General features: G+C 34.9%; 1 protein-coding gene across 7 annotated transcripts in view; it reads right to left on the bottom strand.

Moving 5' to 3' along the window:
- The window catches only part of LRRC7 (leucine rich repeat containing 7), a 565,757-nt gene that overhangs the window by 75,085 nt on the left and 464,242 nt on the right, over positions 1-26,430 (bottom strand). For 5 of the 7 annotated variants that reach the window (XM_039474488.2, XM_074381000.1, XM_074381003.1 and 2 more), the window contains 6 exons: positions 24,110-24,310; positions 17,075-17,186; positions 16,683-16,863; positions 13,515-15,195; positions 9,241-9,381; positions 208-327 (listed from right to left, as the gene is read on the bottom strand). In XM_039474488.2, the coding sequence (XP_039330422.1) occupies positions 208-327; positions 9,241-9,381; positions 13,515-15,195; positions 16,683-16,863; positions 17,075-17,186; positions 24,110-24,310 (2,436 nt within the window). Of the gene's footprint in view, positions 1-207; positions 328-9,240; positions 9,382-13,514; positions 15,196-16,682; positions 16,864-17,074; positions 17,187-24,109; positions 24,311-26,430 lie in introns of those variants that run through there. The other 2 variants (XM_074381001.1, XM_074381005.1) reach the window with 2 other exon arrangements.

Raw genomic sequence — 26,430 nt, 5'->3', positions numbered from 1 at the left:
ATTCATTACCAACTTTGAACAGCTGGCAGCATTCATTTTCCATTCTTTTCAACATATTTACAGTTAGCCAAACTCATGTAGTAGGATAATATTTAGCTTAAAGTTATCACAAACTTAGAAATGATGGTAAGACACAAAATACCAATTACATAATACAGTAGATTGTGCAAGGTTCATGGTTTGTCTCATTAATTAAAAATTGGTTACCTTTTTAGTAATGGTGTCCGGAGGTACATCCCGCCTCCCAAGTGGATAAGGATTCCATTGGCCACTAGGAGATACATCTTCTTGTCCATTGTCTAAAATGTTGCTTTGCTGGGACGGGGTCTATTGCAAAAATGGTATGGCATTCTTTAGTGATGTAGTAGAAGTTTACCATAGTTTTCTGAAAAAAGTCCCTAATGATCATGGTAAAATTAATTTTGTTTCATTGCAGAAAAACATACATCCTGAACTGGAAATATTATATACTATTTACTGGGTAAGAACTGTAAATTGAAAGCTTTTTGGAAGCAATGAAAAATGCAGTTAAAATAGCCATCTTAGAGTTGTTTACTGAATTTTAAAGAAAAATTTAGATTATTTACAGTACCTGAATAAAAATAATCAGAATAAAGTTAACCAATTGTTAAAAACCACAGCACTTAAAACTTGCTCAATTTTAGTATAATCTCACCATTTAGAATAGAAATGGAAACCATGTAATACATACACTGTAACTTCTAATATTCCAAGTCATAATCTAAAATAAATTTTATAAGGTTATATTGATTCTGGGAGAATATGAGTTGCACTAAACCAAAATAGTGCTAACACTGGCATAGTGCAAAATTTATGGTACTATGGCCTTATCAACGAACAGCTTTGAAAGAAATATTAAAGCAATATAAAAATATGCTATTAAAAATATGCCATTAGAATCATAGTGTAAATAAATCATGCCTGTTTTGATTACCAAATTCATTTATTTATATGTATCACTTATATGCTAAAGTTTAAACACTTCATAAATATTTTATTTTGCTTTCTTATTATTTTGAACAAATACTAATACCTGGATATCTTTATTATTCTAGTATTAGATATTTTGGGTGATTTCATATTCTAACCTGAGTAGTAGCAAGTAATCACATACTATCATAAAGCCTCCAGTGGAGGGATGTAAATAGTATATTTACATATATTTTCACACAGGCTCCTTCCTTTCCTAGTGTGTAGGATATACAAGTACTGCTTGGTTTCCGGGGGAGTTCTTCCGTGGTTGAGCTATTATACTCCAGTGTTTCCTATGCTATTTTCTGCACATATTCTAAAGGATCCCTACTGATAAAGCCCAGCTAGAGAGTGTGCAGCTGTACCTTGGGTAAGGAATTGTCCTCCTACCCTAGAAAGGGAGAGAACTGGGCTATTCTCATCATTAACATGTTAAAAATGGGCTGTTTGCTAAGTTTCATCTTGTTATATTAAGTGGTCTTAGTTTGCTCTCCTTCAGAAAACAATTTTAGAACCATCTTATCTCCATTCTGACCACAAGCATTTTTTTTTTTAAAGCACTGCTTGGAAAAATTCTAAAATAGGATTTATTATGACACTAGATGAAGTCTTCCTAGGATCTAATGGATATAATGAAAATTAACTCAATTTTCTTCTTGTTTTTTGGCTATATGAATTTTTTTTATATCAAAAAGTATGAAAAAAAAAGAAAAAAGGTACTGACTTTAAGCTTCCGAGTTAGGAATGAGTTAATGTGTGTTTATTTGAAAAATTCAATCTAGACAACATGTTTAAAATATGTGTTACTTCAAATTAAGCAGGTAACTATTCAATGACTGTTTTCCAGCATTGCTTTTCTAGTCTTTACCTTGTTCAGATTAATATGTTTGCATATGCCCATACACAATTTTTTCTAGATATTAAAATATGACAAATAAAAATTAAGAGTTAAAACATAACTCTGCAGGTTAAGCATTACTGGTCAGTGTTTTCTTTTTGAATTTTTTTAATTTGTCTTTTCTTAGTTTCTTTGCTAGTAAAGTAGGATAATTAATATGTTCATTTGGCTAGGTCTGTGCAATGTAGATTTTTAAGAAGTGGCCAGAATTGAACATAGATTTCCTTTTTCTCCCTATCCTCTCCATAACTATCTGTTATTTCCTCCACTATACTTGCTTCGGCTGTTCAGACATGGTCCTAGTCACTATTCTTTTTGTTATTAAAAAATGGAAAATCCTTTTGGTCAAAATCCTAATATAATGGTGTAGGTACTTCATTAGTTTATAAATTAATCTCTTTTTAAAATTAAAATGAACAATCGCACCAAGTCTCTATCACAGGGGCCAAAAAGAACATAAACATGCAGACACATTAAAAAGATACTTTCACTAGGTAGCAAATTTGAAGGAACTTCCTGGAAGCAATTTCCTTTTAAGAAGGCTCTAGTCTTTTTGTTTTTCTTACATGAGACAACTTATGGATGACTTAAGTTTGCAGAAATAGAAAGACCATAAAAACAATTTATTGACATTTGTTGTTGTTGCTAGTGGTGTGGACCAAAAACAGAATTATGCAGTATGTGCATATTATTTCCCAAAGAAGTACAGCTATTGTATAAAAACTGAGTAGCTTAGCAGTTAAAATTCTATTAAGGGCTAAAAGGAGCTACAGAAAAACGTTACAAAACTGAAGCTATCAGTGCTGAAATTTACTATTCCAGATAAAATAACTGAACTGATGTTTAGCTATTAATTCAATTATTTTTTGTATCACATCCTTGATATTTTCTTTGGATACTTTAAGGAGTAAGAATGAGTTTTATTTTCCTCATCATACATAACTAATTAAAGACAATAACTTGGAAAATCATCACGATACACTATTTCCTTAGCTTCTAAATTCTGCAGGTTTCAAAATAATACAGAACATGTCTGGTGTGATTCAGCGAAAAATCAGAAATAATATTTGATAAGACATGCAATAATGCTGAGTAGAAGTCTTGTGGAACAGATGTTATGCCCAAAGATGAGTGTGGGCATTTCTGGATTTACCATTTGTAATTTTGACTGCTATGAATGATTACAAGTGTCTATTTGATCAAGTAACTTCTAATTTTGCTGAGACATAAATGTGCATGAATATGTATGCCTTTCTCTATATCTGTATATGTCTGTATATTTATATGAGTATGTGCATGCATTTGTGTTCATATGTATACATGTGTATAAACGTGTGTGCACATTAGTCACATAAGTGAGTTAAATAAGCTTAGCTGGTATAGCAGCTTTGCTAATTGATGAGTGTACAGTATGCTTGTGAAATTATACTTATTATTACAATTATATGAGAGTGGTATTAGGATTTGGAAATTTGCAAAGATCTGAGGACATACCCCTTAAGAATATAAGGATCTCTTTTGCTAAGTAATTGGCACTTCGTTCATAAAGGACATTACCATACATTTAAAAAATCTGCAGTAAAAATTGTTAAAGACAATCTTCCCCAAAGTATTTCCCATGAAGTTATTGTTATATTATTCATTTTAATCATATCTTTTGGAAAAAACAGGTATTACAAAGGTAAAAATATGCCAAGCTTAGATCCAAATGATTACAATTTCATAGGCTTCAATCTGAAGGTGATAATATAATGCCCAAGTGATTTTTAAACCAGAATTCCATTATAATGAAATTCCACGAGTACCAACTTACTATTTTGGTAAATTTAGTCGCTGTCTATGAGAATTTATTTGTATTTGTAAGCTGAAAGCCTTTTTCATAATTAGAAAGGTAAATGAATCTTTCTTGAGGGATAGGTAGCCAATAACAAATGCAGCAGAATCAACAGAAATTATGAGTTGCCCCAAGGTGCAGCATAAATCTTACTTTGCTTTCAGCAGAAAAAAGTGGCAATAAATAAGTAACCCTTGGCACTCGGGTGAATAAATGCATACCAAACGTTGGTACTATCTGATACTGAGTCATCTGCATGTATTCAGAAAGAAAGGACATTAGACATTTAAAAATAGTTTAGGTGCAAATATTTCTATAATTTCTCTAACTCAAAACCTGGTAGGATGAATATCAACTAATTTTAATCAACTTTAACAAAACAAATAGTGATACCAATTTCTTCTGGGTAAAATTCTAAGACAAGGTAATTTAATACATTTATTTCTACTATTTTAGCCTTCCTTCACCTGAAATTATAATTAATTTATATTAATGCCTAACTGAATAAGCCAATAAGCAGTGGATGCTATGGCATACTGTTATGGTGGTAGGAATGAAAAAAATAATAAGAGAAAGTTATCAATTTCTCCATTATAGAAGAGACCACACTATTCATATTGGCAGCCGGCCACTTGCAGACATGGAGTTAGGAAAGGGCAATGATTTCCTCCCCAGCCCTGCTTGTGTCTAGGGCTGCAGTAGCCTGGATGATTAATGAGTTATTTTCTTGGGTCCATAATCTTTAGCCTTTCACTGTTACCAAACATAATTCTTGGTGATACTGAGTGCTCAGGAAATACAAGTGGATCTGAAAAAGAACAAGGTAATTACTAGCATTCATTAAGCTCAGCTAAGAAACCTATAGCATACAGGACATGATTGGGGTCATGATATGTTTTGGATTAGTTAACATATTCTATCTATGCATTCATTCCTCCATCCTATAGTATCTACTTCTCTAGATTATTTTGAAGACAATGTGAGGTAATAATGCATATGAAAGAGGTTTTTAACCTGAGTCATGTTCTATGAAAATGTTAGGTTTTGCAAACATTTGAGAAGGCATCATCAGAGAGTAGAAAGAGTATGTGTGTGGTTACTAGGCAGAAGCAGATTTAAGTTCTACCTATTATGCTGAGTGCAGAAGTTACAACAGTGAAACAGTGAAAATACAGGTGAGTTCTTGAGCCTCAGTTTCCTTATCTATACAATGGACATATAAGTATGTCCTTTGAGGGTTTTATGAGTTGCAAGACAAAATATATTTAAAGTACCTCATAGCACCAGGTACATAGTAGATTCTAAATCCTTGTCTTTATTTTTCTCTCAGTGGAAATATCTATCCATTCTACCATTAATTTTGATAATAAAAATGGTAGTTTGAACTGACATTTTACAATTTGTATTTCTCTATGATAACATAAAATTTCAAGACAATAGGTAAGCTTAATTAGATAAAACACATCCAAAGAAGCACATGGAACCATTAATAACATCATAAAAAGTTGCCTTAAATGCTTTTTGGAAAGGCAGTAAATGAATGATAAATGAATAAATGGATGACTGAACGGATAAATAAATAGAAAATGCTAATAATTCTATAATTTAATAAAAGATTTATATGTTCTAAATGTTCTGGTTCCTAAGTATTACTAAATTTTCTGGGAAATTAGCATAAGCCTCTAAATAAATGCATATAATAATAAATATAAATATAATAATAAATTTAAGGAAATCAAATTTATTAAACTAATTTAGTTAATTTGTTGACATTTTCTTAATATCTTAAAGAGTTCTATAAAATTATAGGAGATTTAATTTACTCTTTATAGTATAGAAAGCCTACATTTAGCTTTTAATCCATGAAAAATGTACCACACTTGATCTGACATGTAATAAACATGAAAAAATTAAAAATATGTAAAATACATTGCAAAACCTTGGATAGTGTTCCCATTTTGTTCACATATTCACTATGTAAATAGTTTATCATGTGCAGAGTTTTTCAAGCTTCATTCACAAATAATGATATCTTAATTAGTTTATTACAAATTTGTTTAAAGACAGCCTTGGTCCAGGGCAGGAAATAAGAAAAAGTTTCTTCTTTCTCCTAGTTGCAAGAGGTAAGCCTTGGCAAACAGTGAGGGTTAAGACAGGATCTGGATTTCAGCCCCTACATGTTTCCTTCTGAGAGCAGCATTTGCACAAATGGATACTACAACTCCATTTCCAGTGCTTAACTTTTAACAGGTGAAAACATTAATTTAGATTCCATAGGGAACTTCATTCTTTCTAGGACACCCCAGAGTCATTTGCCACAGCATCTAACTAGATCATTCAGGAATTTTATGAATAAAAGAGACAGCTCCAGAATTTCCACAGGAGAAGAAACAGTTTTGTCAATTTTACTTACTGAAAATTGTGTTTATAAATTGGTCTTATCCTGTATTTTAGTGTAATTCTCATGGCTAATGAGTATACAGGGGCTGCAAAGTAGTCTTAAGGACCTGAGACAGTAATTTTTATTATCTTAAGGAGAAAGACAAACATGTTATAATAGACGTTCATGCATTTCTAAATCAAAGTTAAATAATTTTTGCCTATCTCCTCTCCTGGGGAGAAGGGTTCAGGGAAAATGAACCTCAATTATGGGACTTGTTACCAATGGTCAGTGGAGCCCAGGAGGAATAATTGGAGAGACTGCATTTTAAAGAGAAGCTGACTCTAGAGGGTTGCAGAAAAACTTAACAAGTGTTCAAATGAAAGCTCTGTACAAGAGACGTATCTAGGCACAAAAGTGAAGGGACAGAGGCTTAGACTGGAATTTGTGGGAGGAAGCAGAGCCCAGAGCTATTATTGCAGCTGATTAACTATCCAGTGCCTGATAATGTTCCTGCATTGGTGATGGGGTGGAAAAGCTGTCCCAGATGCCTAAATGCTTAAAGTTTATGGGCCTTACACTGGTAAGTTTCGGGTCATAAATCTTTTGGGGTAATGCAGTACTTGCCCTGCCTGTGTATCTTTTTCCTCCCTTGCCTTCTCTATTTTTCTTCTTTTTTTCGGTGCAGATAATAAAATACTGATGACAATTTATTTTGAGGTGGAGTCTTTCAATATTTGAATTATTCTTGATTTGCAATTAATGTACCTTCCAAAGAGAATTTGTTTTGGTCATCTCTGTGCTCAACTGAGGTTGGATGAAAGTCCTCAACTATAACTCTGCATTATTTCTTCTTACAGCTCACAGTAAGTCCGTTCTCTAGGGTACCCCAAATGACATCAGAAAATTAATATACTAATACAGTGACACCTAATTTACATCTAGAGAATAATTTAGATGTTAGGAAATACTGTTTCAAGTGTATTGCCATTTTTTAGATACTGTATGTATCTATATTATAATATAGATTGGTAAGTAAATATGGCCACAAATTAAGCAAAATTGGAGCATCTTCATATGATATAATTTCAGGGGGGTTCAGGCAATAGTTTCCTTTATACTAAAATCTCTTTAATCTGTTAACTGAATTTTGAAATTCCATTTTTTTAGTTTAAAGGTTTAATGTGGTGGGTTGTATTCCTACCCAAACATCACCTTGAATTGTAATAATCATGTGTCAATAATGCACATGTGTAACAATCCACATTATCTCCACCTGGTGGGTCCAAGTGGAGATAACTGAATCATGGGTGCAGGTTCCCCTATACTGTTCTCTTAGTAGTGAATAAGTCTCATGAGATGGTTTTATAAACTATAAATGGGAGTTTCCCTCCACAAGCTCTCTTGCCTGCTGCCATGTAAGATGTGACTTTGCTCCTCCTCTGCCTTCCACCATGATTGTGAAGCCTCCCCAGCCATGTGGAACTAACTGCAAGTCAATTAAACCTATTTCCTTTATAAATTACTGAGTCTCTGATATATCTTTATTAGCAGTGTGAAAGCAGATTAATACAAGGTTTAATTTCTATTTAATTGGCAAACCCTATAAGAAAGGTGCCTATTTAAAGTTGTGATATCTCATCTATTCCTTAATTCAGTTAAGTTCAAGGTCTTTTTGAAAACTGGTTTCATTAGGGAAGAGGATGAGAGCCTTGGGCATCTGAGAGGACATGAAGAACAGGTTCCATTATAGTAGAAACTCAAGTAAAAATAGTCACGCTGATGGTGTGTTGGAGCCAATTTGTACTGGCTCACGGGATTCAACTGCACTTGAGTCTTTCCAATTCTAAGTTCAGTGACATTAAGTTGATACCTTGAAATTAGCCACAGGGAGAGTATTTATATTGCTGCCATTGGCAGATGCCACAAATCAAGGCCTTGTCTTTCTCCTTGGAGAGAAAGTTACCAGCACTCCACTGGGCCTGCAGTATAGACCGAGTACAGCGAAAACAACATTCAGAAGTTTTCAGTTAGGTGTTTTTTTTTTTTTAAAAAAAAAGTTACGGTGAGTGATCAAAAAGCTGTGGATATAAAGGTCTTCTTAATTTTGTTATTCTACTCACAGTACAAACAAAACTATCTACAGTTTGAGAATGTTATTCAAAAACTAGGTTAACAATAAAACAGGAATTTGAGGTCTTATGACCCTCATTTTGATGGGGTTAGTGGTATGTTCATTGATTTTGTTAAGAGAGAAGTGTTTAGAAGTTACTGTCATTCTGCTATCCCTACTTTGTATTGCTTTTTTCATAAAAACTTACCAGGCCAATGACTATAAAAATATATAGGCACAATAACATATTGTGAAAATGACTCACTGGTTTCAACTAAAATGTAACTAAGGCAGAAGGCATTAATCGATTTAAATGTGTTCTCAGTTTTGCCTGAAATAAACAAACAGAAATGTTCCTTTAACAATGGAATTGTTTCCTCTTTCAGAATATTCCCTTTCAATGTGCCTGCATTTTCACTGAATACCATGCAAACTTGCTACTTTTCCATTAACCTAGTTTCCTAAGTCACAAACTTTTTTCTCATATTTTACTTCTGTTATATTTCCCACAAAAAAAGGGGCTGAAGAAGAATTTATAAGTACCAGCTACTTAATTCTCTTCCTAATTTAGGATTCTATGTCTTTTCCAAAAGATTTTATTGAAATCCAGTAATACTTTTGACATCTATTCTCAGAATGCATCACCAGGAGATGACAGAGCTATCTCCAAATAGGTAAAAAAAAAAAACAAAACATATATAAACACAAAATAAAGAAAAACAAAGGAGGAAAAAAGGAAATGAATAAGAAAAATGAAGCTTGAAGCAACACAAAAAGCCATGTACCTGCTCAATCCAAAAAGCAAAGCTCCATCCAAAAAGCAGGAACCTGATTATCAGTCCAGCTACAAATATTTATTTAGTGGCTAAGAATTCAGGCTCTACGTTATTTGCCCTTGTGCTTTTTGGACTCATAGGAACCTACAGGAAGCAGGGTTGTATGTACGGCCTAAACACATTAAGTGAACAAACAACATTAATTTGCTTTGGTATGCTGACACATGTAGGGCAGTCCATACTTACTTTATGAAGAGGTAGTTCTTGATGATCAAATTTAGACTTAGTCTGCAAGTTTAAAGTCATGCTTCTGCCTGCATGCATTGCTGAAATACCTCCATAGGGCAGCATGCCAAGGTTAACTGTATTGTGTTTGTAAGCAGCATTCTGAGTAGAGGAAATAATCATGTGACAGGGTGTGAACACATGCTCAACAAACTGATAAATTACATGAACATGTTTAAATTTATAACACTTAACTTTAAGCAGGCAAACAGTAACTTTTTAAAAAAAACATGCACTTGATCAGACAGAAGCATACAGTAAACAGTGTTAGTTATGCACATAATGAGTACCATCCAAAACTACAGAAAAGACAAAAAGCAAAGAAGATACATTCTGTTTTACATCTGCTGCTAACTCAATGTCATAAATTCTATTTCATACACATCATGACAGTGGTGGCTTTGGATAAGTATTACTCATCTGTGGTAGTCTATTTATTTAAAAATTTCAACAATGAGACCTTAAATTTTACCAGCTGTAGATCTCTGGTCTCTTTCACATTGTGAGATCGTTACATATGGAAGACAAATATTAGTTTCTAATTCTGCCTTAAGATAAGGCATTGCAATGTGAAAGCCAAAATCAGTCTCCTTTATTGCTCAGTCTGTAGGCTTAATTACAGCCACTCAGAAAAACAGCTGGTCAAAATGGCATTTGAGCTGACCATAGGCTAGATTGGATTTACTTGTTAAATCAGTTAAACCAATAAAATGCATTTTATGTGGATCCAAATATTCTATTTTTTGTTTCTTAAAAATTATATTTTAAACTAATTTCATAGTAATATTAAAGCAATTATAATTTATTGATTTATTAATGCTATTTATCTAATATGTCCAAATACCTATAGAACGCTTTGGTGGTATTTGCATTTAAGTGACTGATAATTTTTTCCTATAAAACTTTATTTAAAAATTAAATGTAAAATTTTAGATACTCTGTCATCAAATTGTTTCCACCAGTACAATCTCCTCTTTCAATCTACAATGGAAACATAATCATTGACATTTGGCCCCTTTAAGTAATTCTCTCATTTTGAAAAAAAAAATCACAGAAGTTAACTTAGTACACTTTTGTTAAAGCAAATACTACTGAACATTAACAGCAGGCAGCTATTCTATTCTGAGGGAATTACTATCAAAGTGATGATTTTTAGCATCAAAGTTTCATTGAGTGAAGCTGAAAGATTATTATACTCCTGATGGTGTACTTGTCTTCCAATCATATTTGTTACAGATTCATCATTATTTCACACAGAGATTTTCCATTGTCACCATCCCAAAACTGAAAAAGACACTGAACATCTCAATCTAGCACTCGGAAAATTCCTTGAGTTTTAAAATTCCTCCAGTCTAGTGCTCTCTAAGCTCCTACAGAACAGAAGCAGTCTCAGACATACGGGTTCATATTTCAAATTCCCTGTCATAGTGTGGCTCTGCAGTGAAAGCATGGGCCTTACAGTTAAACTAAAAGACAAAACGAGCATCTTTTATCTAGGGTAGTTATTGGAGCTGCTTCTTCAAGGTCAACAGTTAGATCTCTCATCAACATTATCTTGAACTGTTAAGCTTATCCAATGTCCAAGTCTCTAGGCAATTGTCTTTTATGTGGAATGGCCAGAGATCTTGTGATTTCCAGTGTAACTATTTGATTTTCAGGGTTCAAATGACTCAATTAAATTTCACTGGAAAGAAGCACGTTATTTCTATGGTGCAGTCTGCCTTTGGACAGAATGTTAAGTAGCACAGCTATGTCAAAACTAGTTTTACATAATGTCTGTGCTTCAGTACTGTGAATTCATCTAGTTGAGTAGCTGGGAAGCTTTATGAAAGATATCGTCTGAATAGCTCAGTTAACTCAGCTGAAAGACAGAAAGAAACGTGACTTGGAGAAAACAAAAGAAAGAGCTTCTAGGATCTGATAGCTCAAAGCAATACTCTAAGGTAATTTAATTTATTGGAATTAAGTGAGAAGCTATTGAATGTAGATTGAAATTTCTTTGAAAAATAAAGGACACCTAGGGAATTGCACACAAACAGAGGTTACATGAAGACCAACTAAGAAAGGAAGTGTTGTCATAGCAATGAAAAAATACACGAGTTCACTTTTTGTTATCTGGGATAGGCAGGGCCTCCAAACTTTTGCTGATTGAAATCTCTCTTCCCTAACCCAATGTTCCTGCTTGAAATTCTTGCTTCATGTAGAAGAGTCACCTACTTTTCAGTAGCTGGGATCAAAGGAGAGAAATCATTTATCTCGATACCTGTAACTAAGTGATGGTACCAAATGCTTAGAATTTTATCTTTTCTTTTTCATTCTTTGTTTTCACTCATTCCTCTGTTGCCTCAAATTGCTAGTCATTGTACATATGCTCCAAAAAGCTTCTTATAACCTTTCTTGACTAATTCATCTTACCCTGTTATGTATGGTCGTGTCTACACGAGGCCAGAGTTCCCAAACTGTACTGTATTATTTGGCCCCAAATATTTTCGCCCTCCAAGTTATCTGTCTACATGGAGGGTATACTTGAGGTAAGGCATGGTGACAACTGACCAGGTGTCTCCCACTGACAGCCAGTCATGAGGCTTTGATGAGGATCCCTTCAATGGGACTGAGCAAACCTATTTGAAACAGACATTCTGATGAAATATTTTGCAAGGCAGAACCAATTTCCACATTGAGACACCCACACCCTATTAGTTAACTCTTTCCCTGAAAAAATTGTTTTCTTGTCATGTAGACACGACCTACAAGCAATATAATTATTTGAAAAGAGTAAATCTGCAGACATAAAATTCAGTATTAAAGAAATACATAATAAATGCAGTGACCTGTGCTTTTAGCAGGACACCAAATAAAATAATAAAACTATTGAGTGAAACATTGCAGTAGTATATTATTACCCAGATCCCCAATTTACACTGAACATTCAACCCTAGAAAATGAGAACAAAAAGCCCCATTTTCACAAAAAGGATTTTTAAGATTCTAATGTCAACGCAGAGCACATTAAGCCCTCTACACTAAAGCCACAAAGTATACTGAATGGTAATGGTCAATTAATAATAGTTCTAGAAAATGAAATACCAGGTTTCTCTTAGATTTGAACAAGCAACAAAATGTAATTCCAGGTTTCATATGATTTTTTTTTTTACTGTCCCCAATCCCTGTATATTACGCTTTTTTTGTGACTTTTTATTTTTATTTTTATTTTTTCTGAGACAGAGCCTCACTCTGTGGCCTAGGCTGGAGTGCAGTGGCACAATCTTGGCTCACTGCGATCTCTGCCTCCTGGGTTCGAGTAATTCTCCTGTCTCAGCCTCCTGAGTAGCTGGGAATACAGGAATGTGCCACCACACCTGGTTAATTTTTTGTGCTTTTGGTACATACAGGGTTTCACCATGTTGGACAGGGTGGTCTTGAATTCCTGACCTTGTGATCTGCCCACCTCAGCCTCCCAAAGTGTTGGGATTACAGGCATGAGCCACCACCACCACCGTGCCTGGCCTATTGCGACTCAATTTTTAACTGAATTAGAATTAATTTTCTTTTTTGATGCAATATATACACTAATTTGTATGCTGTTGTCTTCATAAAGGCATCATATATTTTTGTCTGTAGCATAATTTGAATGTAAACCGTTCTGTATAAAAACCAACATTTGAAATGCAGGGTTTTTATCAAATAATGTGTAGGAGAGCATTTAATCCCTGCCTATTTTTCTGTTTCTTACTGGGAAGATTATTGCTCATTAGATATAATAACTAGTAGTCTCATAGCAGTAACTATGTGCAAATTTTATAAACAAATTAGGCCTGATTTTAATATAAGTGAGTCCATTCAGAAATGGGGGAAATACTCCCTTTTTATAGGTTCAATAAAAATCATACTCTTTATGTCACTAGAGAACAGTTTTGTGTCCTAGGAGAGGCATTTTGCCTTAATGGCTAGAAAGCAGTTGAAGCACCATCCCCTCTAATGGTGTCAAATTCTTTCTTACTAACAATATTTAGGTTAGATCTGATGAATAATGCCCCTGCAGGTTATGAACTCTCAGAGAGCATTTAGTCATATCCATGAAAGAGTATTATTATCCATTTCTCCCACAATATAAAGATAAATACTGATCATCTAATTCATTCGCATAGTTCATGCTTCACTACATGTGCTTAAAAATGCCAATAAAGTAATACTAAAGGCAGGAGGGATATTCTTACAGAGAAACGCCAGACATACCCTGTCTAACCGTCTAGCTTCTATATGTCTAAGCAGCTGTTGTCTCCAGTCTGCAGGCATTTTACCACAGCTCTCCTCTCCCTTCACAGGAGTAGGCCTCGTCTTTAAATCACTGTTATCTGATGGCTTGTCACCATAGTTACCCAAGTTATAGTCAGATGGTATTTTTTCCAAAAGAGCTGCCATAGTAGGCCTAGCTGAAACTGGCCTGGTTTGGGAGGCACCGTAACTCTCTGTACTGTAGCTTCTTGCAGACAGTGGCCTCCTCTGGGTAAGGTTTTTAACTGGAAAACTTCCCGCCTGAGCTTTCACTTCTTGATATGAAGGGTGTTCATCTTCATACCTGCCATTCCTTTTCAGGAACTGGGACTCAGTCACTGTAACGCTGCTTTGGCGATCCAGCCCTCCCCTATATGGAGGTCTGCCGTACCTATCAGTTGGGGGCAGCTCGTGAGGCTCATTGACCCTTCTAAACATGGCCATTTCTGTGGCGCTCACCAGGGAGTCGGCCCTTCTCAGGAAGCCTGCCCTGGCCCCTTGGCTTGCGAACTGGGCATTCACCACAGCATCCTCATTCACAGATGGCTGAGAAAATGAAAATATCTGCTCCATCGGTGGGTATCCTCTGTAAGCTCTAGGACTAATCAAATCCTTGGCGATGTTTTTGCTGGCCTGTTGCATGTACTCGGGATTGTGTTGAAAAGGGGGTGGTATCCTCTTTTCGGCTTTCACTTCCACTGATCCTTGAGGATTGAAGCTTTGGTCAAACTGATAGACTTTTTTTGTCATAGAAGCTTTTTGTTGTTGTGGCCCTTTACTACTTCCATAGGTGAGCATCTCATCATCCAGCATCGGGACTGACTGGCTTCGAGACATACTGGACATACCATGCTCTGGTCCCAGCATCTTATCTGGTCGTTCGTGGCTTCCTAAGTGATCACTCCCAGTAGCATAGTTTTCTAATGGTATGTTATACACTTTGTATGTACCAATGTCAATCTCATCGATACTTTGTGACTTTTTGAATTTATTGGACTTGATATCTTTCATTAGAGGAGAAAGCCTCTCTGTGCTTTTGCTAATTGAAATAACACCTTTAGAAGATTCTGGGCGGCAGTGGATTTGAGAAAAGACATTACTAAGACTCCTGTTGGGATTGGAATCATGATACTCCCATGGTACGCCTGGAGAAAAAGGACTAGGTATTTCAGTAGATTCCTTTATATGTTCTTTCCTCTCAGGTAATGGGCTGGTAGTGGGGGTTGTCTCTAATTTGGAAGGAAAAGCGGTCCTGTCTTCAAATGGACTAGGGGTTCTGGTCCAATTCTGCCAAGGATTGGAAGGAGGCACTTCTGTTTCTGGTGTGTGTCTGTGTGTAGACTGCTCGAGTTCCAGGGGAACACCAACAATCCTATCTTGCCTGATCAAAGGCCTGCGTCCATGTGAAGATGTGCTTCTAGATTTCGAACTTAAGAGAGGATTACTGTTGGCATTCTCGGCGGTGGATTCCTCAGCAACAAACCCTGTGTTGTCATAATGTGAGCCATCAGTCCAGTTGTCAGTGAAAGCATCACTCATTGGCAGCCGGTCAGGACGCTGTGGTATATTCCCTGGGGGAACTGCCTCTCGCTGGCTGAGTAATGGCTTTGCATCAAGAGGTTGTGGGAAAGATGGTGCAATCCTGTGAACACAATGGGAAGAAGAAATTGAAAATGACGAAGAGTTGGGTCTTTGGTAGAAAGAGAACAAGTAGGAAAGAAGGCCATCATCCTTTGTTTAAATGATCAATAATCCTCACTTGACTTATGATTAAGATAGTATTATAATTTCATATTAAAAAATCCATCCCGTTACCCTGCTTTAACTTTTATTTTTTCCTAGATATAATCACCTTGTAATATACTATATAATTTACTTATTATTACATGTATTGTATATGGTCTCGTGTCCTCTGCTAGAGTGTAAACTCACAACGGTAGGGAGATTTTTCTCTGCAGGCCTACACTAATACCTGGCACACAGTAGGTATTAAATACATAATCGTTGAAGAAATGAAGGAAATATGTAATTCTTAAGTACTGGTCTTGAAACCTGACTGATAATTAGAATCATATAATTCCTGGTACCCATTCCTGGAGATTCTGATTTGGTACATTTCAAACTATTGGCGGAGAGTACATTTCTTACAAATGCTTGTTATATCTAATGAAGCTAAATTGTCTTCAGATAACTTTTATTTGAAGGTCAGGTTTTGAAGACACTAAATGCTATTGTATAGGAAGTATATTCAGATATCTTTTTGTAGAATGTAAGTTATATTTTGACTTTAAATCACTGGCATGTTTATACCATTGACCATGTTATTTCTAGCAGATACTCAAATAATGCAAATAATGAATTTACAAACTGAAAGAGTTAAGATTTTTATTATGAGCATCAACGAATAGAAAAAGTTACTCATGAATTACTAAAGAAGACATAGCCAACAGTGGCAATATTATCAGTAAAATATGAGTAAAAGTTATTGACTACCTATATCATATGACAATTTTAATTTGCTATTTGTAGTGTAAAACACAGCAACAAGTTATAAAATGAAATTAGAACTGGGAAAATACTGCCTTATTGAGTCACTTTACTGTGCTCTGTGTGGTTTTTGTTTTTTCATCTGTAAAATTAGACTAATATAGAGGAGGAGGCATTTTGGAAAAATTAAGCACTTTAAAATACATCCTGACTTTTCCAGGTGGTAATAAAATTATGATGATGATGATAGCAATGAAAATTTATTGAACACTTACTCTGTACCAGGCACATAAATGCTTTATTGGCATTTTATTTTAATCCATAATACCATTTTATATGGTAAAACATCCATGTCTCATCAATAAGTATCAGTGAGCAAACACATTTTTAAATTTTTTAAATGTTTTGTTCTACCATCTCATCCTGTTACCTCCTACCAGGTTTTCCTTAACTAATGGCCTTGCCCTGTAAGATGGATTCATCTGTTCTTGGCAATCCCAGGCGAACATTTGCTTACCTGCCCCTGCTGTCTTCTATGCCACTTGTGTGCTGAATACAATTCCAAAATTAAGAAGATTCCATTTTTTAAAAAGTTGCTGAAAATAAACGTTTGGGAACAAAAGGAGGGAATTCCAAACACACCTGTTACCCCACAAAGAATTATGTACTGCATCTTTAGCTGTTGTCTGCAAGGACCCCACTTTAACCCGGGTGTTAGAGGATCCTGAGGAAGCCTGGGAAGGCGAGTAGTCTGAGTAAGTGCCTGAGGAAACACTGTTATTCAGACAGTGAGTTTTGTCAACTTCAGACTCATCAGTTGATTCTGAAATTTAAAGGGGAAAATGTTATAATGCTTTGACACTGACAGTCACACAGAAAAGCAAGTATGAAAAATGGAAACCATACCGATTAAGGTTAGAGATGCAAATTTGTAAAATATTTGTATAGACAATGGTGTATCATAATTTACAACCGGTGATTCATCATGCACATGCATTTGTAGCATATTTTCCACATTGGGCTCACAATGTTACCTTTTTTGTCCTTCCCTAGCAGAACAAGTTTGGGTGGGTACAGAGGGGTCTCAGCTAATGAAGGGTGAAGTTCCCCAATCCTCATTTCATTAGCTGGATGAACAAAAGAATCCTGAGAGATATAATAATACAGGACAAGGAAAGTAAACATTTTAACAATGGTTAACCAAAGTGGCAGTATCTTTATTTGGCTCAGATTCAAAAATGTGACTCTAGAATTCAATTCACTGTGGGGCAATGGGAGAAATAAACCATATGTATCTCTGAGTTAAGCACTAAAAAAATTTTTCTAATGTAAGTGAGTCAATTTTTTGTATGTTGTTTATATGCCTGGCACTGTGCAGTGAACTGTGGAGGTTCCAAAGAAAGACAAAATGTGACCGGTGCCCTCTGGGAGTTTACAATCTAGTTGGAGAGATGAGATATAACTCATTAGAACACCAGACTGAATTATAATAAGCCATATATGAGCAGTACAATTCACACAAATATATACACATGTAATTGTTCTAGTGGTGAACTCTCTTAAGAGTTTTAAGAGGACAGTGTATCACTGACCAGTTAAGATTTTCTTTTTTTCATCTCTAGCTGTATTAGTTTACTGTTGGGTCCTATAAATTCTGCTCTTCCCACCACTTTCCTCCTAACTTTCCACTGTTTCCCAAGTGATCACCTCCTCAATTTATCAAGTTCCATTATGTCTTTTTCCAAAGGTTCCTGGTTTTCTCACACTTAATCTAGGGCACCAAATCTTCATTCGATATTCCTTATTTGGGTGTAATAAGCAATACTGATACACTATTATAACTTCATAATGACAAATAAACATGTAGAAAACCCATGAATTTTCAAATTCCACCATTTAAATTACTATTCTCAGTTAACCAGGTAGTGTGGAGAGCATTAGGTGAAGGTCAACTATCAAATTCTCACTTACTTCTAGATATAAAAATGCTGTATTTATGCCCATAAGTATGTATTTATGCACAGTAGCTATCATTATGTCTTATTTTCCCTTAAGATTAATTTTAATTCAAATAAGAATTTTTCAGCTTTTAAATTCATTAGTATCTTGTGTGTTTGGAGCACTAATGCAAAATACTTAGAAATACTTTGTTAAATCAGAGAAAAAATATACTCGAGGACAAAAATATCATATATTTAAAAAGTCCTGTCTTTAATCGGTTGGTGTAACGAACAGGCAGCAACTCTTACTATAAATATATTGCGAGGGACCCCCATAGTGACATGCTCAGGTCTTTGGTTATTGCAGAGAAGCATGTCCGTTTCTTTAACTCTTGGGTTAAGTTCAATCTTTTGGGATTCTTTTGGCTTAAGTTTGTATGGAAATATTTGCCTAAAAAACCTGGGTGTATCTGTTACTTGTTATTTTTTAAAAATAGAATATTTCAATAAAAGAAAATGGGAAGATAATTTATTCTAACACCTTTGTTTTCTAGAGGTGGGTTCTGAGACTCAACTTAGGCCTAGGTTACACAGATGATTAGATAAAGGTCCAGCACTATAGCAGGATTCTCTCTTGGACTTCATTTCAGTCATCTTTCCTTACCTTGTGCTGCCTCCTGGTGAGCTCAGCTGTGAGCACATGAAGAACTTAAAACAAGGTATCAAGTTGCAAAGAGAATAGAAAAAGGAGTAGAATCGAAAATTCAGTAGTTGAAGAGGCTATATTTGCTACTCAAAGGTCTATGGGATACTGTGTATGCCATATTGCCTATCCTAAGAAAAGCTCATTTCTCACCTGGGCTTCATAGAGCAAAGCTAACTACCCAACAGAAGAAATTAACCACTGACTTTATTTTTATAAATTCTTTTATAAAGGCCATATTTTATTTTGATTGATTTTGAAAATTATTTCAGAGGCTACATTTTCTTTATTTTGATTGATTTTAAAAATTATTTCAAAGATTTAGCATAAGAAATCCATGACAAAGTTTTAGGGTGACAGAATGGAGGATAAATGCCTTTACATTCCTTTGGCAAAATTTATAAGAAGATATGAGTTTGAGAAACAGTACCATGAAAGGCATAAAACATGTCGACTTGCCAAAACAATTTGTTACAAGGTATCATATTTCCATCCTATTTCTATTTTTATATTTTATTAGTCAGGCTACCTTGAGCAAGTCAGTGTATTTCTCTGGGCATTATCATTGTCAAAGTGAAAGTAATCATAATAAGAATTAGTGCCAATTCCTGCCTAGTACTAACATTCTATGAATCTAAAGGTAAGTTATTTGTTGATATAATAATTTAAAAATATTTATATGATACCTAATTACAAGAGTGGGAATTTTGTTTTATTCAAAAGAAAAACAAAAATAGAATAGAAACACAGAAAAGCAAACCAACTAGTTGTACAAGCACAGAATTTTAACATAATTACGGTTTTTCTTTTTTTTCTTTTACGCTCTGCACATTCATTACTCAGGTCATCTTGTTTGTATTGATTAGGTTTTCAAACTTGTATACCAAAATTATGACTGGAACTCTGCATGGCAGCTCTGGTTTGACTCAGGTTCAAGTTTTTGAACCTGTTCAAGAATTTCTATTGTGAATTGAAAACAGCCTTAGTGACCAAGCAGGGAGGATGATTATCAGCTAATTATGAACTTGTATTTCTTTTCTTTTTTTTTTTTTTTTTGAGACAAGAGTTTCGCTCTTGTTACCCAGCTGGAGTGCAATGGCGCGATCTCGGCTCACCACAACCTCCGCCTCCTGGGTTCAGGCAATTCTCCTGCCTCAGCCTCCTGAGTAGCTGGGATTACAGGCACGCACCGCTATGCCCAGCTAATTTTTTGTATTTTTAGTAGAGACGGGGTTTCACCATGTTGACCACGTTGGTCTCGATCTCTCGACCTCGTGATCCACCCGCCTCGGCCTCCCAAAGTGCTGGGATTACAGGCTTGAGCCACCGCGCCCAGCTGTATTTCTTCTTAGAATAACATTATTGGACAATAATGATGAATTTGCACTGATCCAAGTAGATTCTCTTACCCTTCTGAACAAAGTGATGATGACGATGACAATGATGATGATGGCCATAAATGACATGGCACTGATCAAACCTGCTGCTGTGCTTCTATACTAAACACTCTATCTATATCAGCTTTGTTGATTATTTAAAAGACAACCTTATTTTTTAACATTATGTGGCATTTAAATTATTTATTATTATCATCATTTTTGTTCTGCAGATAAGGAAATGGAGGCTCAGTGAGGTAAAAGTCATAATTCTAAGTCAAAAACTTAATAAGTAGTAGAGACAGGATTTGAACTGGGATCTGTGCTCCTCACGGGTCTTCTATGTGATACTGTGTATGCTGTATTGTCTATCCTAAGATCAGGTCATTTCTCACATGGGCTTCACAAAGCCAAGTTAACTATCCAACAAAGGAAATAAATCACCAATTTTGTTTCTATAACTTCTTCTATAGAGGCTGGAGGAATTGAGTTCCTTTTGGAAAAGTGGGTAAAGTTTTGGGGACTACTTCTATGGGCAAAGACAGAGGAAGTTTTTGGTAGAAAACAGAATTTAGTGGGATTCCATTGTAAGCACATTAAACCATATTTTCTTTCCTGTGAGAAGACAGAAGTGGGAGGGAAAGAAAAGGTAAAATTTTCTTTTTTACAAAATTGCCCTTCCACTGTTCAGACTACATCTTGGCTGCTACTGCCATGAAGAAAAGCAGCCAAGGGTAGAAGTCAAAGGAAAGAAAGCAAACTTATTTCTCAGCTTTTGAGAGTCTAGGCCTAACATGAATAAAAGTAATTTAAGTTAAATTTTGAGGGTAACTGACAATTTTCTGTTACTGGAAGAAAGATGTTCCTCTATTGAGGAAAATTGAAAAAAATTGGGCTGAGTCTCCTAGCAAAGGGAAAAATACGGGACATTTTTAGAAGCCTCTGCCTTCACAAAACTCAAGTCTGAAGTCAAGAAACAAAGTAATCATAACCATTCGTTATATTTAATGTGATAATATGACGTGATAGAGAATATCAGAGGATCCAACTGATCAGGGTGATCAGGGAAGGCCTTTCTGCTGAGGTGACTTTTAAGCTGAAACTGGAAGGATGAGGAAGTGCTAGCCATATATAGAGATCGGAGGAAAGGCAAATGCAAACTCCACGAGGCATTATAAAGGAAAATCTTCCTGTCCTCCTTCCTCTTATGGCTCTGTCAGCCCTGTTCTTTATCTGACATAATGTATGTTAAAACCATTGGCATATAGTTGGCAAAATGAAAGGGAACAATAAATATTTATTTACCTTTCCTTTTTTCCCCTTAGTTGCATTTGTAGTCTTTTTACTATATTTATCTTTTCTGTTTTCCACTTCTGGTCCTGCCTACCTTTATTCCTTTATTTTTTGGTGTTCTATATTTAATCACATGAATAAATATATAATACAGTGTATAATACCCTCTTCCACAGCCTTGGCAGTGTGAACTGATAACAATGACACACAAAAATGGCATACAAGTGCAAAACGTATTATAAATGCTTAGTATGCACTGATCAGCTAAATGCTTGGTTATGTGCATTTATTAAATCTGGACATTGAAAAATAGAGGGTGACCCTTTACTTTGCAGTTAAGTTGAGACAGGAGGATAATACAGAAAGCAACAGTTCCTTCTTGCTCTAGGTCGGTTAAAAGTTAGGAAGAGAAGATCTAGAATCTCAATTTTAAATAAAGTATTGAAATTACCAAAGAAATTTCTGTTCAAGAGGAAAAGCTTAGTAGAAGAAAGCTAAGAACGGTGTGGTGCAAATTCACACAGACAAATTTAAAGCTGAAAGTTGAGCTTTAATCTCAGCCTTGGCAATAAAAAGTCACTGTAGTGTTTTTAAGGAGAGCAAGGAAATGATTAGAATTCTGTTTTAGAAAGATCATTGACAAAGCAATGAAGAAGCTGGGGACAAGAGAAGCCAAGAAATGGGTATTTTTTATAGTAATGCAGGACAGAGTTGAGAGCCTGAGGAGGCAGAAATGATACACTTACGTGAAAATGCACAGGCTTTGGTAATTACTTGGAAGAGACAGGAAGCAGAGAGAACAGAAGGAAGAAGAAATCAGGATACCTCTCAAATTCCTAGCTTGAATGAAAGGGAAGATAATGGTGCCAGTGAGATAAAAATCTGGAACACAGGGCCGGGCGCAGTGGCTCACACCTGTAATCCCAGCACTTTGGGAGGCCGAGGCGGGTGGATCACGAGGTCAAGAGATCGAGACCATCCTGGTCAACATGGCGAAACCCCGCCTCTACTAAAAATACAAAAAAAATTAGCTGGGCATGGTGGCGCGTGCCTGTAATCCCAGCTACTCAGAAGGCTGAGGCAGGAGAATTGCCTGAGCCCAGGAGGCGGAGGTTGCGGTGAGCAGAGATCGCGCCATTGCACTCCAGCCTGGGTAACAAGAGCGAAACTCCGTCTCAAAAAAAAAAAAAAAAAAAAAAAAATCTGAAACTCAATAGTAAAAACAAAAGCAAGTTTGCAAAGAAAACATTAAATCTAATTTTGGATTTGTTACACTTGACCTGATTTGGGACACTTTTAAAATTTCTTATTAAATTCATGACCAAATCCTCATCTATCCCATCTGCATTAAGACATTTTAGAATCTGGTTTTAGAGTAAAAGTATCCAGTTTACAGACTTTCATGACCACTAGTTTTTTTGATGTTAAATTGTGATTACAGGATATTTAAATATAAAACGTACATGCATGTATCTAGTGTGTATCTGCTAAATGTTGGTTTCCTTCCTCTTTATATTGCAGCAATATCTTTGAGATAAAAGAACAGTCTGTTGCTTTACTATAACATATGCATAACATTTTGGAAAGAAAAAGTTTAATAATACTGATTTTATAAGTAAAAAACAATGAAAATGAATGTTCTTTTTTTTTTTTCCTTAGAAGTCTAGCTGTATTCCCCTCCTCTGGGGTAGGCTGGTACCTCTGCTGGCAGATGTGCACACTAGGCTTATTTTTGCTCAAGATCTTCCCTTTGCCTGGAATACTCTCTTCCCTTTTCCACTTTAACAAAATCGCCCTATCTTTAACACACAGTCTAAACTAAACTTGGAGCATTATATTCTCCATCACTTGACCAACCACGTGATCATATTTTACATAATATGCTCTATAATTGTTTTATGTGTCTTAAGTGTATCTATCTAGGCTTTAAGTTATTGGGGGGTTATGGACACATTTTACATTTCTTTTTCTCACAGTGTTTAGCACAGTGCTACACATACAGCTGGTGTTTAATAAATGCAACAAATTGATGATCTGAAATGCAGATTTGTAAAAGAGTTTTGCTAATCTAGGTTTAGATTTTTGAGAAGTGGTTATGTGAACTTACAGATGTACTAATATCAATTATGTTTCTAATGAAGATAAAAAGATGATAACCAAATTAGCTGAAGAGTTGATGAAATAGTAGAGGTGGTGTAAGTGTAGTTGAATTCTTTTCAGACCACAAAATCAGTAAGGATGAATTTCTAACTCATTCTGAAATAGAGGAAATAGCTTCACATGACTAAATTTAAAAGTTATTTTCTTTTTCTTTTTAATCAGTGTTTCCTAGAAAAGTTGTAACCCAAAGATAAAAACATTTTAAAAATTGTGTTCTAGATCTATTAGGAATTTTAAGGGATTTGGAGAATAGAAAATCTTGGATTAGTCTTTCTTAATGAATGATACAATAAAAGTTTGGGGTAGCCAAAATAATGTCACTAATATGATATAATGTACTCACTGGCCAGGCCTTACTGGGTGACAAACTTTTTCATTCTGTGTGTATTGGAACTTCTGGAGCTAAGTTAATGATTTTAGGCCATGAGGGTATCATTTTTCTGTGATTTATTAAATGCAACCCTCATAGTTTATATTTTATCATTTATATTTTAGGAAAAAATGCATGTATCAAGGAAGAGCTATTCAGTTAAAAAAAGTATTTAAAATTCCAAAAAATCCAAACCACACTGGCAATTACCAATAACCTTCAAATACCTCCACTGTAATCTCCTTTGGGGCTACCGGCCACTTGTGTTCATATTTTTCTTTCACAGTTTGCTCCGTGTTAGCAGTTGGATTTGAATTCTCAACACGCACTCCATGGCTTGGCTTACCCACCAGATTTTGAACAGATTTTACCATATTCTTTAAATCCTCTGGGTAAGGAGTTGGATATCGTTTTAGGTTTATTTCAACCTAGAAGTTTACAAAAAGAAATTTAACATAAAGTAACTTCAGCAAGCATGTTCACAAAACTACCCCATTTTATATTCAGTAGTATAACCAAATGCAATACAGTGAGTGTTGAGCTGGATGAGAAACTCTGTTATAGAATAGAACCCATAGTGTTCTTATATTCAGCCTTGTGGGACTTCTCACCCCTTCCCACCCTTCTGGATTATAAACTAATTTTAAATTATATTCTGTCTTTAGACCTACCCTACAGATGGCTGAAATAGCAGTAGGTCAAAACACTTAAGTGATTGGTAATTTGAAAAATTTAATCATTATATCAGCTGCTTTCTTACTTTGTCTTTCCTATTTTAGACACTGTTCTCTTCCCTATTTTAATATTTATAAGTAATAATGTTGATAGTATCTTTTGAGTACCAATGCAGGTGATGGGAGGAGACCCCAAAAGATTCATGAGTCACATATTGAAAAATGGAGTGTTGATAATATCTGCTGCCCAAATAAGCATTAGCTTTATGTTAGTGTGTTATATCAAAAAGTAGGATAGCTAATTCTCGTTAATCCCTAAGGGAAAAAATGCTTCAGGCTGGTTTTTATATTTACTTTGTAACCTAAGAAACATGCTTCTTGAGTAATATCTTATAATGAAGAGAAATTAAAAACTGGGACCACTTTCTAAGTTATTTTAGGTACACGTATAAATTCTGGCTTTTATCTATTCAGCTACTTATTTCCATTCTTGAATTCATTTTAGGGTATCAATCTAACTTCTCGGAACACATATTAATGACTATTCTTAGCAATAAATTTAGAGAGAGAAACTATCAGACAGCCCATATAGAATATTTCACCATCAGGGTACTCGTTACACTATATTTAAAATAGAGTAAGTACAAGTTGTGTACACTAATTAAAAGGGACTAGAAAAAAAAAGGATTTACTTGGCCTGGCTTGGTCTGACAATCATGTTTTGCATCTGAGTAGAATCAACTTTACAAAATGAAATGATTTATGTGATTGTGGTGGCTACGTGTCTGTGAAAAGTGTTTGTAGGGATGGGAGGCTAGGAGGAGAGAAGGTGAAAGAGAAGCAGTAAAGGAAGAGAAAGAGTGGAACAGGGAGAGAAAAAAAGAAAGAGGGAGGGGCATATCCACCCCCACCCTCACACCCCCTTGTAATTCATGGGATGTAAGAAACTATGATGGTGATATAGATCTGAAAATTATGAATACGAATTCAAACACTTTTGCCCATCTGCAGTTTTAGCAAATCCACCAACTGTGTTATTGTTGTTATTCTCAGAATTTTGTCTTCCTTATGGCTCATTTTTTTCCTCATCAAATACTGGAATTGGACTTAACTAGATGATTTCTAACATTCCTTTAATATTAAAAATATAAAATTATTATTCCAGTAGCTATTTGGAAAACAAATGAAAAACCAGATAATTTTGTTAATGTAAGTGTTGTTTAAATGTAGTTTGATCTCTTTAAACTTCCAAATAAATAAGGATGACATTGATGACATATAGAAATATAGCTACAAAAATATAACCCAAGACAAAGTTAGAATTTACAGAAAAAAGTATAAGTTGTAGATTGTAATATAAATAAATCCCAGAGTACTTAATTTGTAAGGTATTTTAAATAAACATAAAAGGAACGATATGACTACTAGACAAAGTCCTTTGGGATGCATGCATTCTTAGATCTGTTGTTTAAATTGGTATTAAAATGTTAATCACAAATTAAGTCTAATTTTTAAATTATGTCATTGAACTTGTTTAAAAGTACTTGACATCAAAGTACTAGAAGTAAAAAAAAAATTACATTAAAATGTAAATTGTAGAATGCTATGACTATCATGCCAATTAAGAACATTTTATTTTTTTTATAACCAGCTATATGCAAATAAAAAATAAGCAAAAGTAGGGCACTGAATTAAAATTCTATGCAACTTAAAAAATCGCCAACATTAAACCTAGACATATAAATTGAATGGAAGGCAAAAGAAATGTGAGGCATTCCTTCTTAATTGAATTAAATATTTCACGGAATAATGTAGTGTATTTTTTGTTAGATGCTATGTCCCAACTGACACAATTAGATCACTATTTGCCATGG

Source organism: Saimiri boliviensis, chromosome 11, assembly GCF_048565385.1.
Source record: "Saimiri boliviensis isolate mSaiBol1 chromosome 11, mSaiBol1.pri, whole genome shotgun sequence".
NCBI classification, from domain to species: Eukaryota; Metazoa; Chordata; class Mammalia; order Primates; family Cebidae; genus Saimiri; species Saimiri boliviensis.
This window is presented reverse-complemented; position numbering and strand designations above follow the sequence as displayed.